General features: G+C 42.8%; 1 protein-coding gene across 2 annotated transcripts in view; it reads left to right on the forward strand.

Moving 5' to 3' along the window:
- The first annotated feature begins 2,229 nt into the window (after positions 1–2,229).
- DAPK2 (death associated protein kinase 2) overlaps positions 2,230–19,144 on the forward strand; it is a 189,811-nt gene continuing 172,896 nt past the window's right edge. The window contains exons 1-2 of one of the 2 annotated variants that reach the window (XM_069098341.1): positions 2,230–2,626; positions 16,759–16,856. In XM_069098341.1, coding sequence (XP_068954442.1) covers positions 16,780–16,856 — 77 coding nt within the window. In that variant the 5' untranslated portion in view covers positions 2,230–2,626; positions 16,759–16,779. The remainder of the gene's footprint in view (positions 2,627–16,758; positions 16,857–19,144) is intronic. The other variant, XM_069098342.1, reaches the window with a different exon arrangement.

Here is a 19,144-nt window from a genome sequence, read left to right on the forward strand (position 1 = left end):
CCTGCTCTGGGGAGGTAACTCAAAGTAATCTTGCTACAAAAGAAAAAGGAGCAACATAGAGGCATGCCAAATACACACTGGGTTCTAGTTCAGCAACTCAGGAGTCATCAGGTCTTCTGGTTCTGAACCCAGTCAGAGAGAACTCCATCATCGCACAGCACTCCTCCCATTTTATGAATGGTTCTGTTCCAAGTTTCCGTCCGCATGGTTGCTTGGATTAGACAAGGCAGGGAATATTTGTGTCTGCTTCACCCTCATATGCCCCTGCCCCATTACAGTAACAATTAGCATTCCAGTAGGTCTTGCGATTTCCAAAGTGCTTTCCTTACAGCCATCTGTGAGGAAGGTAGCACAAGTAATCCCCGTAGCATAGATGAGGGAACTGAGTCACAGAGAGATGAAATGTCTTGCTCGAGGTTACAGTCAGAATAGAAATATGGGTCTTCTGCTTCTGAGACCAGCATTCGTTCTACTGTACCAACCACCACAAGTCAAACTCAGGCCACACCCTTTGCCAACATCATGAAATATTTGTTCGTCTGCCCCATGCTGGTGCTCTTTCCACTGGGTCATTCCCTGGCAGCTGAGCTCAAGTTGGAAGATCGTTACAATGTTGCTTCTGACATTTGCCAATTGGGTGACTTTGTGCAGTCTCTTGATCTCTCTGAGAATCATTTTCGTCATCTGTAATGGAGACATTACTTCTTTTCTACCTTCATTGTTGTGAGGAGCAGGGGAGATAGTGTGGAAGTGCTTCATAAAGCATTCCTTTTGTCATCCTTCCTCCTCCTCCTCTTCTCCTTTTTCTTCCTCCTCCTCCTCCTCCTCCTCCTCCTCCTCCTCCTCCTCCTCCTTCTTCTTCTTCTTCTTCTTCTTCTTCTTCTTCTTCTTCTTCTTCTATTTCTTCTCTCTGTCTCTCTCCTTCCCTCCCTCCTTCTCCCCTTTATTTGATTTTGGGGTAGGTATGGAAGGTGCATAGGCATCCACCCTCTTGTTCTCACCAGGAAAAAGGCTTTCTGGAGAAAGAAAGGTACAGAAGGTATATTCCAAATACCGTATCTGAATTTCATTTCCCAAAACTTTACAGTCTTGATTTTCCCTATAGATTTTCTATTTCCCCTGGGCCAGCTGCACTCCTGGCCCAGGGGCTCCTTATTGCCTATATAACAACATATAAACTCTTCTGTTTGACTTTTAAAGTCCTTCAAAATTTAGCCCCAATCTCTTGTTCTAGCTTCAGTCTACATTACTTCCCACCCCCCACTCTAAGGTCCCCCAAACTGGATTCAAGTTAACAAGCATGAGATACCTACTATGTTCCAGGCACTGTACTAAATGCTAAGGATATAAAGAACAGCAAACAACAACCATAAAAGTCTCTTTTCTCCAGGAGCTCACCATCAAATGGAAGAGATAACTTACAAACAATTATGTACAAACAAGATGTATGCAGGATAAAATAGCGATAATCTCAGAGAGAAGGCACTAAGATTATGGACCAGGGGCTGATTCTGGCAGAAGGTGGGACTTTGGGTGAGATTTGAAGGAAGCTAGGGAAGCCAGGAGGTGGAGATGAGGAAGGAAAAAGTTCCAGGTATGGGAGAGAGACAGCCAGTGAAAATTCCTGGAGCTGGGAAATAGTGGTGTGGTGTTCCAAGGACTGCAAGAAGGCCATAGTCACTGGATCCCACAGTATGAGTAGGACGTTACAAGGGAAAGGGAGGAAGGGGCCAGATTATGAATGGCTTCATCTCCCATATCTGTGCCTTTGCACTGGTCATTCCTTCCCCTCCCCCCCCCTCCCCATCCCCTGTGCCTTCAATATGCCTCTCACTTTGGTCTTTATATAGAATCTCTCCCTTCCTTCAAGATACAACCAGAACCACTTTCTTTAAGAAACTTTTCCTGATCCCCCCCCCCACCTGCTAGTGCCTCCTCCCTTTCTAACGATCTTGTAATTTTTCCATATTCCATTCCAATTATTTCTACTCACATTTATTTTGTCTCCCTCAATAGAATGTAAGAATGTCAAGGAATCATAGGACCATCGATATGGAATTAGAAGGTAACAGTCTAGTCTCAGTTTTGCAGGCAAGGAAACAAAGTTCCAGAGAGGTTAAATGTCTTGCTTAATGTCAAATGGACAGGAAATGACAGATTAAGATTAGAACCCAGATCATTCTATTGAACCACATTGTTTCTCCTCTTGAATAGTTTCTTTTTTTTTTTTTTTTACTTTGTAATCTCCATTGTTAAAGCGGTAACTGGCACAAAGTAGTACTTAATAACTATTTATTTGTTTGATTGGTTGATCCTGATTCTAGAAGTCCGCAATAGAGTCAATCTGCCAAGATTAGGGATTGCTAGTCTAGTCCCGGCCCCCGCAAGGCTGCAGGCGGCCAGCAGGGGACGCCCTAACCCCCACCCCCTGTCCCGGGACCGAAGGGCTCGCCTGTAACGGGCGGCTGAGTCCGAGCCGCGCCGCCCCTCCCCTCCTGCTCCTTTTCTGCGTCGCTCCTGTCCTGGCGCACTCAGAGAGCTGGAGCGGAGCGCTGCGCAGTCCCCACGGTGCCGGTGCCCGGCGCAGCAGCGGCAGTAACACCAGCAGCGGCAGCAGCCTCCCGCGGTGAGTAGCTCCCTTGAGACCCGACGGAAGCTGCCCAGCCTGGGGGGCTCTTGCAAGACCCGACGGCTGCAGCCCAGCTTGCCAGAGGGTCCTGCAGCCAGCGGAGAGGGCGCAGGGATGACAGCCAGAGCCTCTTCCTGGTCCTGCAAGTGGTTTGGACCCCCGCACCACTTTGCTGTGCTCCCTCTTATCCGTCGGGGTCGCAGCCTAGCCAGAGTTGGTGGCTTTTACTTTCCTTCACGCTTTTCGAGTTTGATTTAGCGCCTTTCTGCCGGCTCCGCTCCTGGCCCAGGCTTCCCTGAGCGCCCAAGTGCGTCTCCTCTTCCACCTCCTGCCCTATATCCACACTTCTCCCCTTGGACGGCACTTCTTCAGGGCTGAGGGCAGGTGGGTAGAGGCCGAGGAGGCAGTCCTCCCTCCGGCTGGCCCCTCTCCTAGTCTTGGGAGAGGGAAACCGTCCCATCCAAACTGGAGCTAGTCTAATGAGCGTGATTCTCCAAGTTTCTCTCTCATCCTCTTGGCTCCTAGAGACCTCACCACCCCAACTCCCACCTGTTTCAGGGGGTAGGGGCTGTTCCCTGGATAGACTTGCAGTGAGACTGGGAGCTTGGTGACAGGTACAGACCTTCAAACCCCACCTCCCCTCTCCCACGACCCCCCAAGGCGGTTGTTTCTTTGCCTTTTTTCCCCCCTGGGGGAATCCCCTGCTCTTACTTGAGCTAATGGAGACAAGTTTAGGGGCTGACAGCAAGGGGATCTGAGAAACATGGTTTGACCGTTACTACTTCCCCAGCCCTAACACACTCCTGCAGGGCTAGTTCTTTGCATGGAGATTTTCTTCATTTAAAACTTGGGATCATCCTTGCTACCTAGAGGCAGGTAGCCAAGGAAGCACAATAAAAATAACAATAATAACTTTTTACAGCATTTTACAGTTTACACAGCACTTTTCTACAGGAGAACCCTGGGTGGTAGGTAATAACAAATATTATTCCCATTCTACAGATCAGAAGACTGAGGCTCAGGGAAGTTTAGTAACTTGCTTTAGATTAAATAACCACGAAGTGTTGGAACAGGATTCATATCCAAATCTCCTTACTCCCAGCCTTGTGCTTTCTCCACTATATATTATGCAACTCTGTCCAAAGTGCTTTGAACTTAAAAGGGTTGAAGTTCTTTTTAAAACTAGCCCTGGAACCCAAATGTGATGATGCAGAGCATCTGTATTTCTTAGGAGACCATATTTGTTACCCACTATGATTATCCTCTCCCCCTGACCCCATAATATAAAATACCATGCAAAGGAGATGAAATTAGAAAACTTTCAATATCCACAGTCAGGCCAGCTTCATCTTCAAAAAGTTGAATTGTAGGATTTAGATTTGGAAGGGACCTTAGTTATCATCTCCATCATTTTACAGATTATTAGGAGAGTTAGGGATGGGAAATTCCTTGCCAAAGATGAGATAGCAGAATGAGAATTTGAACCCAGGTCCTCTCATTCTAATTTTTTTATTTTTCTATTTTTTATTATTTTTAATTTTTCTATTTATTAAAATTTCTAAAATTCTAATTCCCCCCCCATTATACCATGTAGCTTCATAGGACTCAAAACATGTTTGGTCTTAGCAAATGTTGAATCCTAACTCTTGGTCTATATTCCAAGTGTGTGAGGGTCCCACTGACCCCTTGGCTTTGCCCCATGTTATTATATTCGTGGAAAATGGGCTGAGTGGGGCAAGGGTTGAGGGAATGGAAGGATAAAAAGTCAAGGTGTAGAGTGTCAAGAGATAGAAAGACTTGAATAACCTTGCTCAGAGGGGTAGAGAAGGGAGGTGGGGCAGAGATCCTTCTACCACCTTGGATGACATTTCATCTCTGATTTCTTGGGTAAAATTATATACCAATTAGAATTGCAGTTTTTCTTGTCTAAAAAGGTCACTTCCTTTATCACTGAAGCATAGTCCCAAGGTACTTCCCAATGGAGAGTTGGAACTTGAACATGGTATTCCATGCCAGTAGGAGGGCAATGGGCTTTTGTGCCAAACTGAGCAGGTTCTATTATCCTTCCTCCTGATTCTCTCTCCCCTTTTTTGTTACGATCTCAGCAGACCAAAAAGGCCCCCATCTCTGCCAAATTAGTTTCTATTTCCTGGTGAGGATCTGGAAATTTAGTGAAAAAAGCACAGGAAATATAAAAAGTCATAGGTTATTATATTTGCAACTGAAAGGGACCTTAGAGGTCACCTAGTCTAACTTTTTCATTTTACAGATGAGGAAACTGAAGCCCAGAGAGAGGAAGTGATTTGCCCAAGATCCCAGTTAGCAAGTGGTAGAACCAGGACTCAAACCCAGGTCCTCTGATTTCAAAAACATTACTCTTTCCATTGTACCATGTTGCCTAAGCTCTGCTATTTATGACCTTTGTGACCTTGGAAAAGTCATTTCATTTCTGAGGAAGGGTCTTAATTTCTTATTTGTAAAAAGAGAGAGTTGGACTAGGTAGCATTTTAGCTCTTTTTAGCATTATATTTATATAATATATAATAACCTTATAATTATAGCTAACCTATACATAATGCTTTGAGATTTTCAAAATGTTTTATGAAAAACTCATTTTATCTTCTCAACAATCCTGGGAGGTGGGCACTATTTGGATCTTCATTTTACATGTGGGAGAATGAGGCATACAGAGGTAAAGTGACTTATTTGCCCATAGTCACATAGCTTTTTTTGGAGGGGGGAAGCCAAGGCAATTGGGGTTCAGTGACTTGCCCAAGGTCACACAGCTAGTAAGCATCAAGTATTTGAGGTTGGATTTGAACTCAGGTCCTCCTGACTCCAGGGCCAGTGCTCTATTCACTGTGCCACCCAGCTGCGCCAATCACTTAGTTTTTCAGTGTCTGAAGCCAGATTTGAACTCTGGTCTTCCTGACTCCACTAGCTGCCTAATTTGTAAAAAGAGGAGGTTGCACCAGATAGCCTCTGAGATCTTTTCTACATCTTTGATTTTATAAATGTTTTTAAATGCTCCTTTTTTTCTTTTGCTTTTTTTTTGGAGGGAGAAAGGCAGGGCAGTTGGTGTTAAGTGACTTGCCCAAGGTCACATGTCTAGTAAGTGTTAAGTGTCTGAGGTCAAATTTGAACTCAGGTCCTCCTGACTTCAGGGCAGGTGTACTATTCACTGTGCCACCTAGCCACCCTGATTTTATAATTTTAAGGTATCCCAGGATACAATCCTATGAAATCACTCCTTTGGCTCAATTTTTCGAACCTGGTTAAATTCAAGTCTTCCTTGGTAATGGTACCTTTAAGGAGTATCAGTTTTAAAGACTTTGGTGTTGATCTTAGAAGGACCTAACAGTTTTCTTAAGAAGGTATAGTGGGAGGGAGCACTAATTCATAAGAAAGCAAGGAGGGAAATGGGTTTGTAGCTGGGCAACTGGATCATTCTGTTGAATTCCAGATTTTCCATACTGCCAGCCTTGGGACTCACAGTCCCACTTACCCCCAAACCCAGGGAGCCAGTCCCTTAGGTAAGTCCAGGAGGATTTGAATGCCTCTTCAGTGCAAGAGCTGGAGTCTTGGATAGTAGTTTCTTTGCCAGGAACTTCTCTTTTAGGAGAAGAGGAAGTCTGGAAGTGGGGCCACTGTAGATGAATGTTCTGAGGATGAGTGGAATGTCACACTCCACAGAACTGGCTTCCAGCCAAGCTGATGGTCTGTTTGGCCATTCCTGGGACCACTGCCAGTGGATTGTTTTGGGGGCTTCCACTGTAATTCCAGCTGTGTGTGAACCAGTAAACTGGGGCCCCTGGTAGGCATGGATTGTTGGAAGGAGTTTTGCATCAAAATCGAGACACCACAGGCCATAACCATCCTACTCTGACCCCTAGAGGGGCCTAAATTTATGGTGGGAATGGATACTCCTTATATGTCTGGTTAAACCTGGATTGTCAGAGAAACCTTGAAACCCTCTCAGAGGTAACATAGTATCATAGAAATAGTACTGGATTTAGCACAAAAGAACTGGGTTCAAATTCTGGTTCTTTTCCTTTATTATAGCAACGACCCTGAGAAAGTCTTAATCTCTCTGGGCCTCAGTTTTCTCATCTGTAAAATGGAGACATTATTTGCTCTCTAAAGTCTCTTCCTGTTCTAAATTTCAGTACTCTTTGTTATCTGCTTTCCACTCAGTGGAGCCAATTAATCTACAAACATTATTAAGTATCTGTGTACAAAGTCTTGTGGTAGACTCGGGAAGCACAAGAGGTAAATAAGCTACACTTCTCATGAAATATATAAACTAGTAGGGGAGAGGTCACCTATTTAAATAGCTAGAATATAAACTCTTATATTAGAAGAACATAAGAGAGGCACAAAGTGCTTTGAGAGATCTGGGGAGGAAGAGATCACTTCTGGCTAGAGGGATCTGGGACAAGTGTGAGGGAGGAACAAGCAGACTTGGAGCTGGACCTTGGAGGAGGTCCAGCCCTGGAGGGAGGATGCAGCAGGGAGACAGAGGGAGGTGGGGGTGGGGCAGGGGCAATTCAGCTGTGATCAAAGGCACAGACAGAGGTTCTGTTGGTGGAACAGTGAAGAAATAATTCAGTTTGGCTGGAGCACAGGACATATGAAGAGGAGTAGTGTAAAATAAGCCTGAAAAGGTAGGTTAAGGCCAGATTCTAGAGGTCCTTGAATACTACACTTGGGAGCTGAGGCTTTGTTTGGTAGGCTCTGGGGAATCACTGAAGATCTCCAGCAAGGGAAGGTTTTCGGGTCTGTAAATTAAGAAGATTACTCTGATAGTGCAGTGCAGGGTGTTTCAGAAGCTAGGAGACAGTGGACAAGAAGGAATCTGTTAAGAGGTTATTGCAGTAATCTAGGTGAGAGGTAATGAGGGCCTGGATCTGGGTGGGGCAGCATGGTGTCAGAGAAACAGCAATCAGTACCTGGGTTTAGATCCTGGTGAGCAATATTTTTTCCGTGGGATCTTGGACTGGTTACTTAATGGGCTGCCATTTCCTCATCTATAAAGAGAGGCTGGTCTAGAGAGCCCCTTGGGGTCTTTTACAGCTCCAAATCTACCATCCTACAAATAAGAGATCTTCTACTAATTGGATGTGAGTGGCAAGGGGAAGGAAGGGAGAAATAGACATTTATTAAGTGTCTACTATGTGCCAAGTGCTTTCCAAATATGATTTCATTTGATCCTCACAGCAACTCTGTGAGGTAAGTGCTATTACTCTCATTTTACAGTTGAGGAAACCAAGGCAAACAGAGGTTAAGTGATTTGCCCAGGGTCACACAAGCTACGAAGCATCAGAGGCCATATTTGAACACAGGACTTCCTGACTCCAAGCCCAGCACTCTATCCACTTCACCACCTATCTGCATGGTAATGTCAAAGATAACTGTAATTTTGAAGCTGAATTACTGGGGAAAGATTGTGCCATCACCAGAAATATACTTCAGAAAACAGATTTTCCACCTAAAAAGTCTGCATTTAGTCGTGTTGGAATGGAAGGACTGGGAAGAGCTTATCCCAGACGATTGTTCCAATTCAAACAGTTCAACAAATTTCTATTAGTCACCTGTTTCCCCTTCTATAAAATGAGATTAGATTAGGTGATCCCTAAGTATCCAGAGAGCTCCAAGATGCATGATCCTGTGATTTACCATGTAGCTAGAATGTTATTGTAGGCACTAAGGATACAAAGATATAGTTCTTATCCTCACAGAGTTTGTAATCTAGTAGGGAAGATACATTACTCACAGATGATTAGAATAAATAACGAAACATGATGCAAGTAAGGGAAAAAGTGCCTTATCACAGCATGCAGGTCCAGCCAGGGAAGGAAAGAGAATTTCTGACTGAAGACATCAACCCACAAAGGCTTGTTGTTTGGAAGAGGTAGTATTTGAGCAAGATCTTAAAGGGTGAGTAAGATTCAAAAGGTGGCTGTTGGGAGGACATTCCAGGCATGAAGAATGAAGTGAGTAAAAGTGTGCAAGCAGGAAAGCTGAGGACAGGTGTAGGTAAATGGTGAACAATATAGTTTAATTGAAGCACTGAGTAACTGTGAGTAGTATGAAATAAGGTTGGAGAAGTAGGGTAACATCACACTATGGAATATTTTGAATGCCAGTGTAATGATACTGGTTTTTATTGGATCCACATAAGGAGTCATCAGTTTTTTGTGATGGGAGGAATGGTATGGCAGTGTGGTGCAATGAAAAGAACACTGGACCTGGGTTCAAATCCTGACTCTGCTCCTTACTACTTGTGTGATCACGGGCAAATCATTTCACCTCCTTGGGCCTTGATTTCCTTATCTGCAAAATGAGGGGATTGGATTCATTTTTGCTCCCCCTTTCAGCTCTAGATTTTTAATCCTACCAGATCAGATTTGTTCATACATGAGGCTGATTTGGGAGTGGTATAAAGTATCAATAGGAAGGAGGTCAGTCTAGCAGCTGGGAGACTGCTTAGGTGATTGTAAGCCATCCATGTAGGAGGTAATGTGGGAGGAGATTAAAGTGGTGACAATGAGGATAGAAAGGAAGGATAAGCAAGAGATGTATTGTGGGGTAGAATTGGCAGCTGTTAGGATGTGTTTGAGTAGGAGGGAGTGAGGAAGTTATTGACAGAAATAGGGAAGTCAGGAATTGTTCTTGAGGTGTTTTTCAGTTGTGCCCAATTCTTCATGACCCCTTTTCGGGTTTTCTTGGCAAAGATACTGGAGTGGATTGCCATTTCCTTCTTCAGCTCATTTTACAGGTGAGAAAATTGAGGGAAACAGGGTGAAGTGACTTGCTCAGGGTCACACAGTAGTAAGTGTCTGTAGTCAGATTTGAACTCAGGAAGACAAATCTTCCTGACTCTAGGCCTGGTACTCTATCCAACATACCATCTAGCTGTCTCAGGAGTAGGAACAGGTTTTTTGGAAAAAGATTAAGTTCAATTTTGGGCATACTGAGTTTGATTGAGCTGCTAGTACATGTCTAGTCATCAAAAATTCTGGTGTGAAGATTGAGAGAGGTAAAGGCAGCCCAAGGAGTTAACAAATGAGCTCATTATTGCTGCATAGAGTTTTGGTACACATTTTGTTCTTGAATATAAAAGAATGAAGGTGTATACACCATTGGTCTTCCTGAAAAACTGTGGGTGAATTCAGTTTTTGTAAATCGAACCCTACTTAAAATCCTGTAGGATCAGAGTAGGAAAGAGGATATTTCCTATTTAAACACAACCTATTGTAAATACTTGTATACAGTGAAGAATACTTTTGGAAAGTAAATAAACATCTCTTGTGTCAAGCGTGAATTTGCTGTTTTTGGTTTCAATTCAACAAACATATATTAAGTACTTACTATATACCAGGCACTCCTCTAAGTACTGTGTATACAAAGGTAAAAAAAAAAAAATGAAGCTTTGTTTTCTTCCCTTAAGGAACTTACATTCTACCGGAGAGGTTGGCTTAACTTGATCTTATGTTAGTAAAAGCCTGATAGATTAATTCACCTAGAGTAAGGGTTCTTAACCTTTCCCCCCCCAGTAATTATATTGAAATCCAGTTAATCATAGTTATAGTCAGCTATGTTCCAGGTACTGTGCTAAAACCTGGGGATATAAAGAAAGACAAAGGACCAGCCCTACTTTCAAGGACCCCAGGTCACCAATCCAAGGCCCAGAGCCCTGGTGGCGGTTCTGTACTGGGATGCCAGCCTACAAATGGGTTTTGCTGTGTTTATCAAGGACCCATAGTGTAAGGGGGCCGTATCGTCCCAAAAGACCATGCTATGAGGCCAGAGGCTTTAATGAAGGTTTATATCACACACCTGTGTGATTTATGCCCAGGTTAAGTGAAGAATGAAGTTTTGCCAGAAAGACTTTTGACTGGTCCCTAGGTGGTGGGTGGGGAGCACCATATATCAAACAGTAACATTGGGAATGAAGATGGGGAGGTGCTTCGGCCCCCATGGTGGGGGGCGGGCAGCAAGCATGGTTTCCTTCCATCTTGGAAGGGAGGGCACTGTGTCCTGGGAACTGAGCTCCAGGTTGTGGAAAGGGCTGAAGTGGATGAAAGAGAATGAAATTTGCACACCTGCTGCCATATTTAACCTTTGTAAGACTCACCATGGTGTAATACAAGCCTAGAGCTGGCTAAAACAATGTGATTCTCTGGCAGAAGAAAACCTGCCCTCCAAGGTAATTTCCAATCTCTTAGAACTTTGACTGATGGTTGGTTTTACCTTTTTTGGGGTTGTGTTTTGCTTTGCAAAATATGCCTTCATTGCTTAAGTGCTTGTAGGGTGGCAGTTAGAGGTGGGGTGGGGTAGGGTGACTGAGAATTGTGCCTCGGGAGACTGGGGGAGGGGTAGATGGCTCAGAAGTAAAATAATAATTTTTTACACTTCAGTTAATTAAAAAAATTTTTCATGCCCATCATCTCCTTTCAGCATCTCTAAGTACAGGCATTATTGTCTCAATTTTTCTCTTTAGGAAACAGATTGCGAAAAGTATTGGAAAGTGTTTGGTATATAAAGTTGTGCAGTGGGCAAATGCTGATTTGAAATGAGAGTTCAGATAATTACTTAACTTTTCAAGGGCCTCAGTTTCCCTACTATAAGATGGGCTAGGTCCTTTTCAGCAATAACTCTATGATTCTATTAGATTTAGGAATAAGCCACAGAGACTTTCCTCATTTCCCCCAACACCTTTTGAAATTCCTTTTTATTTACTCTCTTGCTTACAAGCTGTATTCCTATTAGTGGCATATAAATTCCTATATAAAATATATATTATATATATAATTACTATATAAAATATGTTATATATAACATATATTATATAAAATATATATTATATATAAAATATCAATTCCATATAAAATCCCTCCTATAGTGGCATATAAATTCTTTGAAAGATGGGGTTGTTTTGTCATCCTTAGAAAGTGACTTACATACTGGATCATTTAAGTGTTTATTAATTTAAATTAAATTGAAACCTCCCTCCCACTTACCCTAGTCAACACTGGTTGACTGGCACCTTTTTTTTTTTTTTAATTTAACTTGCCTGTGGACAAAATGAAGGAGGTGGGCCATCCTGGTGTCAGAGAAAAGAAACTGAATTTGGAGCCAGATAACCTGAGTTCAAATACTATTTCTGCTACTTGTTCTCTGTGTGGCCATAGGGAAGTCTCTCAACCTTTCTAGGCTTCATTTCCTCATCTACAAAATGAGTTCATTAGACTGGAATTGGGTCATTAATCTGGAATGGAGTTTGTGACCTCTTGCCATAGAAAGATTTCATGAGGCCTGTGAACTTGGATGGAAGAAAAATTACAACTATATTTTAACACACTTCTAATTGAAATTGAACATCTTTCAATTATGAATTTTTAAAAAAATTATTCTGACAAAGGTCCATAAGTTTCACCAGACTACCCAAGAGGTTCATGACACTCAAAATCTCCAAGACTCTGTCCAGGGCAGCTAGTTAGGATAGTGAATAAAGTGCTAGACCTGGAGTCTTTCTGAGTTGAAATGTGGCTTCAGAACTTACTAGTTGTATGACCCTGGGAAAGTCACTTAACCCTGTTTGCCTCAGTTTCCTCATTTGTAAAATGACAAACCACTCTAGTATCTTTGTCAAGAAAATGCCAGACGAGGTCATGAACAGATGGACAGGACTGAAAAATGACTGGAAAAAAAAAGACTGTCCAGTCTGTCATCCTATGAAAGACTGAGGAATGAAGTGATTAGCTTGAGTTAAGGACTCCTAGCTAATTAGTGGCAGATCTGGACCAGAACCCAAAGCTATTGGCCCCTCCTCTAGGGAGGGGCTATCAAGCTCACTCCGGGTGTGGTGGTGAGAGGAGCATGTTCCAAAGTACCCCAAGCAAATTAGGGAATCATGGTTGAATTGACTAAATGAGGCTAGCCACTTTTGTATCCTGTATCTTTCCCCAACTTCCTCCACATATATTTTGTCCTTTAAATAAATGAAGTAAAATCACTTGGGGAAGACTGGCAATCTTTACCCATTTTTGAATTTATTCTTCCCCAACAAGCCATCCCACCCGCCCCACCCCCTTTTTGAATATTTCTGTGGGGGAGTCCTTTTTTGCCTTTCCATCTTGTGCCGGCCTTGTCTTTGCATTTCAATTTACCCAACCTGCTTGGGAGTTTCCCTCTGGTTCCTTTCATTTCATGACCATGAGAGCAGCAAATAGACTGTCCATCAGTTTTCCCACACTCTTTTTCAGATAAAACCTAGTAAGGGGTAGCTACAAGAGCAGCTGTGACTTGAGAGATTGCAAGAAAGGTCCCCTTTCCCTCAAAATATGGTCTAAGTCACAGGGGCCACATGTTGCCTTCTAAGTCCTCAAGTGTGGCCCTTTGATTGAATCCAAACTTCATAGAACAAATCCCCTTAATAAAGGGATTTGTTCTATAAAACTTGGATTCAGTCAAAAGTCCAAACCCAAGGACCTAGAAGGCAACATGTGGCCTGGAGGCCTCGGGTTCCCCTCCCTTTGCTCTAGGAAGACTTGTATTTAAGCCCCACCTCTGACACATACTAGTTGAGTGACCCTAAGCAAATTATTTAACCTCTCAATGCTCTGGGCCAGTGGTTTCCAAAGTAGAGGATCTTGCTCCCTTATGTGAGCCTTATCCCAGGGGCATCATGGTCTGACCTCACAGGGTATGTGACCAACCAGTGGGAGGTGGAAAGTGGATCCCATCCTACCTTCAAGTAGGGCTTGTCTTCAGCTCAACCACACCTCTCCTCTCCTTCCTGTCACTCCCCCTGCTGTGCAAATTCACACTTTTCCCATTCTGTGTCAGGCATCACTCTTTAGAGCAGTTACAATGCAGGTATAACCTAATGGCTACCCAGGTACACACAGTATCATCCGCAGACTACCCATCAACCCTGAAAATCAGATCATCTTGTAATGGTAGCAGGCAACCCTTGGAAGATGGACCCTGGCTCAGGGGCAGTGACTGGTTAGAGTCCTGCTTCCTCCTTTTCATTTAGGGTGGGGCAGAGTAATGCCCACAGGATGATCAGGCATGGGTGAGCTCCAGTATCCAAAGTGGATCCAATATTTTGGATCTTCTCTTCTGTTATTGATTTTCCCCTTCTCTCTTCAAATCTACTCCTCTTCTCAAATTCCTTATTTTTCTTGAGGATGCTACTATTCTTCTAATCACCCAAGTGTTTAGGCTTGGTACCATCTTTATTTCTTCTAGTCAAATTTTGTGTTTTTACCTCTATAGTGTTTCTCTTGAATGTCTCTCTTCCTTTCCAGTAAAATGGCAACCAGCCTAGTTCAGGTCTTCATTAACTCTCCCCTGGACTATTTCTTTAACCTCCTAGTTGGTCTCCTGCTTCCAATCTCTCCCCACTCCAGTACATCCTACACACTATTGCCAAAGTAATATTCTTTAAACTCAGATCTGGACATATGACTTCCCTTCTTTAATCAACTCCAGTGGCTTCCTATTGCCTCTAGGATAAAATATAAACTCTGTTTAGCTTTTAAAGCCCTTTACAACCTGGCCCCAACCCATCTTTCCATCCTCATTGTACGTGACTTTCTTTTTCAAACTCTGGGATCCAATCAAACTGACCTTTTCTTTGTCTCTCACACACAACACTGTGCTTTGTCCAGGCTATGTGCCTAGAATGCACTCCCTCCTTACCTCTGTGCAACCTATCTGCCTCAATACAAGGTGATTTGGGAAAGAAAGGACTAGTCTTTAGGGGGAAATCAGGAAAGGCTTCATGGTGTAGAACATGGAACTCTTTTCTCTTTCAACACCGAGCAAGCACTGTCTTCTACACCATTATGCCTTTCCTGATTTTTCCCCAAGTACTAGTTCATTCTTTCCCAAATCACCTTGTATTGAGGTAGTTAGGTGGATAGCATGCTGGGCTTGGAGTCAGGAGTTCACATCAAGCTTTGGACAGTTATTAGCTGTATGACTTTGGGCAAATTACTTAACCTGTTTGTCTCAGTTTTCTCATCTGTAAAATGGAAATAATAATGGTTCCTATCTTTCAGGATCATTAAGGATCAAATAAGATAATATTTGTAAAGTGTTTAGCCACGTTGCTTGGCATATAGGTATTATATAACTGCTAGCTATTATTATTAACAACTGCATATTTGTATCTTCTCACTTATATTTTATGCTGTTTATGTTCTTGTCTCCCTTTTTGGAATATAAGCTTCCTGTAAATAGGAAGCTTACATTCCAGTGTAGATAAGGATTGAAATTGCTTTTGTTTTTTGTGTCCCCATTACCTGGCACAGTTTGGGCAAGTGCTTAATAAATACTTCTTGGTTTGCAAGTATTTGCACCTGGAGTCTTCTTATCCTGGAATATACTTCTGCCATGTCAGTCCTTTCTCCCTTCCCCCCCCCCCCACTCCCCTTCCCATTGGTGAGTTCCCTTCTAGGCCTCCATTTTGGGAGTGTGCCCAGGCTGGCTATTCCTGTTCTAGCTTTTTTTCTCTACAGACTTCAGACACCATGCTCCTACATTAGTACCACTTATCCCTACCCTGCTCCTGCTTTTCAGTTTCCTCTTATGTTTTATCTTCCCCCATTAGAATGTAAACTGCTTGAGGTCAGGGCTATCATTATTTTGGCTTGTATTTGTATCATCAAGGCTTAGCATAGTGCCTGGTACAAAGCAATCACTTAATAAATGCTTATTGCCTTGGTGCCTTGGTGTGTGTGTGTGTGTGTGTGTGTGTGTGTGTACTGGAACAGAAACCTCTTTAGGATAACACTCTTTCAGTGTATTCCCAATAATAGTATTAGGCTATACTATTCCCAAAAGTAATATAAGGCAAAAATAATCATGTTTATTTTATGACTGTGTACTGCTAGATTGCCTTCTAAAAAGATCCTACTAATATCCAAATCCACTAACAATGAATGAGTGTGCCTGTTTCTATACAACCCTGCCAGCTTTGCATTTTGATACTTTGGGTTATTTTTTACAATTGGATGGGCTTGAAGTAATACCTCAAGGTTATTATAATTTTTTCTCCTGATTCTTAGTGAGGTTTCTTTCTAGTGATGTATAGAATGTTATTAACTCCTACCCTAAATGAACCTAGAAGGCTATGCTTTTATAGTTCTTATTATGTCTGCTTTTTTGTTTGTTTGTTTCTTCCCTTACTTTCAGACTATTCCTGTCACAGGCTCATAGGCTTAGAGACTTCAAGATCATCTAGCCCAATTCACTGCTTTCAGTAAGCCTGTTTCTAGCTGTCTTCCCACCTTCTACGGTCCTGCTTTTAGATAACCAAGGGCACTAGAATTTTGTGTCAAGGCACTTTTTCTATGGAGGAACGTACATGGACTTTGGACAACTCTTTCAGGACTTGACGACTTTTCTTGCCTGCTTCTTCATGTGGGGCTGCATGTGTTGTGGGTCTTTGAAGTGGCTGGATATCTGAACCCCAGATAAGTGGGATGTTAGTGTAGTATTGCCAAGAACAATTTCAGATTGCCTGCTTTAGTTGGCCTCCCATATGGGTTTTAATGCTCTGTGCCAAAAAGTCAGTGGATCTTTTTCCAGACTCATCAGGGCCCGAGCAGTGATAGAGTTGATGATGGCAAGCACCAATATCCAAAGAATTGTTGCTCAGACAGGAGAATTTAAAGGGCTTATAGAAGAAATAAGAAATGTGGGCCAACTTTTTGGTACTGGTGACAGCATCAATTAACTCTGGGTTATATGTGCTATTTTGTCCGACCCCTTCTGGGCCTTCCTCCTGGCTTTAAAAAAATAGCAGAAAGAGGGAGACCAAACAGATAACTTTTTGTTGGTGGTAGCAGAATCCAGAATACCTCCTATGGGGGAAGTTTTCTTTCCCTTTTCCCCCCACAGTTGGTGAGGTGAGACATGTTAGGCGGAGGAGGGCAGGGTCACACTATTTAAAAAGATTTGAGAATGAATTTCATGAAAGAGCCAGGGGATCATTTCTTGTTGTTGTTTCAGTTTATACTTTCTCTCCAGCCTGATTTCTTTCCAGGTACAGGGTTTGAGGGCTTGTGCTAGTTTACGTGGCCATCCTAACACTTCTTCCTATCCATTGGCAGGTACTTTAGCTCCAAGCTTCAATGAGGAGCCCAAACATGGCGACCTTCAAACAGCAGAAGGTAGAGGATGTATATGAAATTGGAGAAGAGTTGGGAAGGTAAGAGCCTGTGGACTGTGTGTGTGTGAGGACCAGAGAGGATAACAGATGCAGCCAAGTCTGTTTACCCTTGTCTTATTGCAACCGTAAACCAGTTTCCCAGGGCCCTGCCTGGTAACTGCACCCAGACACTGGTGTGTGGTTTTAAAAATGAATGTTTCCAGCCTGAGGTTTATTTTCAGCTTTCAGGTGAGTCTTGAGGAACATGACCACGTTTGCCTCTTTGGAAATTTGCTACTCAAGCCAAAGGGATCAGAATGGTAGGCTTCTTTATTCTCAGCGTGGTATAGTTGACTGTTTTGGTCTAGTCAGACTAGTCTTATATTGTTACTCATTTTTAAAACAGTTTCCATTAAGAGCTCTAACTAGGCTCAGGGCAGAGACCTGACCTGTTGATCTGTTTCTCTTGTTCTCATTTGTGACTCTCCATGGCTCCCAGGAATTTCCCTTTGTAAGCTCACAGCTTGATGGAAAGGTGATTTAATCTTTCCGAAAACTAGTTTGTATAAAAAACAAAAAATAAATTGGACCATGATGAAATCTCTGATCTGAGTTATTTGGTGTATCAGGTTTGTTAAATCCAAGACTCCCAGGGCAGAATTCTTTTCAAGATCTTGAAAGCAAGTAATAATGGAAAATTTTTTCAGCAATTCTTCTGGCCTCCTGGTTATAAAAGACCTATTTAAGAAATGTGTACTAACATATTGATATGCACTTTTACTGGTTCATTTATACATGTGCAGCAACAGACTCATAGACATACACCCTCATAATTACCTCAAGGATCTTGGGACTTAGAACTAGACTTTAGCGGTAATTTTACCTGACCAGTCCTCCCCATTTTACTGGCACAGGAGTTAGTTGGGGGGGGAGGGGGTGTGTGCCTCTCTGAAGGTCTTTCAGAGACTGGATGAACATTTCTCAAGGAGGCAAACTTAATTCAATGAACTTCTATTAAACAGTGGGTAAGACACACTGTGTTAGGTGCTGAGACAAAAGAGAAAATAAAATCAAACAACTGTTGCCTTCAAAGACTTTCATTCAACTAAATGGGATATTGTAAGGGGGTGGGGTGGGAAGACAGTCCTGTTCATATATAGGTTGGACTAGATGGCCTCTGTTGTTCCTTTTAACTTGGAGGTAGCAAAACAGATAAGGAAACTGAAGTTCAGATTGGTTCAGGGACATCCATTTTCTAAGATTGTATGGATTGTAAGTAACTGACCCTGAATTCAAGTCCAGGTCTTTTGGCTCTATATTCAGTCCTTTTCCCACCATTCTGCCTTTCTTTATTCACACATTCAGGGATGTATGCATGTCCACACACACACACACACACACACACACACACACATATAGACACACACACAGACTCTCTCCCTCTCTTTCTTTCTCTCTCTCTCTCTCTAAGCCAGGCCATGAAGACTATAACTCCATTACCTTTGGGTTACTCCATTTCTCTGGGAAAGTCAGTTGCAGAATGCATTATGGGAGAGAGCACAGAAGTTATTTCTGCTTCCTGGGAGCTCTTAAGAGTGAGGTCAAATTTTTGTCTCCCTTTTATTTATTTTTTCTTTAAAAGGTGAAAAAATAAAGAGAAACAGCTTCAAAGGGTCAGAGAAGCCCCTTTTGTAGGAAGAATAGGATCTCCGACTGTTTAAAGTTCAGTTTGAGTTATCCAAGCAGGGGAGCTGACTCACCCTGAGAAGGAGGGAGCTGGAGTATGTGTTGGAGGAGGGGTGGTAAAAATCTTGACAGTGATTGACACTGGGGACCAACTGCCTTTGCTGATGTGGATCCTGTTTTAAGGGGTAGGGGGAGGGCCAAGAGTTTTCCCTGGATCTTGAGTTAGATTCTGCTTTTGTAACATGAAGCCCAGCTTCTTGCTAGGGTAGTTGGTGCCCAGGGAAGCAGAAGGTGAGATGTTCCCCTTGGAAGTGGGGGCCCTGGAAGACAGTGTTATCATTCTTTTATTGTCTGTCACTACTTCAGCCTCTAGAAGAAGATCAGGGGATGGGGGTGGGCTGAGTAGCCTCCTAATCACCCCCACAGAAGATATTTATTTTGTAGGATTTCAGAAGAAGAGTTTCCTTGGTTAGGGCTGTTTCCCATGGGGTTGTTCTAGTCTTCTGTGAGAGGCTACATGATGTAATGGATAGAAAGCTGCCCTCAAAACCAGGGTTCAAATCCTACTTCTGATACATAGCAGCTGTGTGACCCTGAACAAGTCACTCAGCCTCTATGTTCTAGGCAGTTCTCTAGGGCTATATGAAGAATGTGATAATCTG

Source organism: Petaurus breviceps, unplaced genomic scaffold (genome assembly GCF_028583685.1).
Source record: "Petaurus breviceps papuanus isolate PSGF00001 unplaced genomic scaffold, PetGlider_PUasm1.0 37, whole genome shotgun sequence".
In the NCBI taxonomy this organism is placed as follows: domain Eukaryota; kingdom Metazoa; phylum Chordata; class Mammalia; order Diprotodontia; family Petauridae; genus Petaurus; species Petaurus breviceps.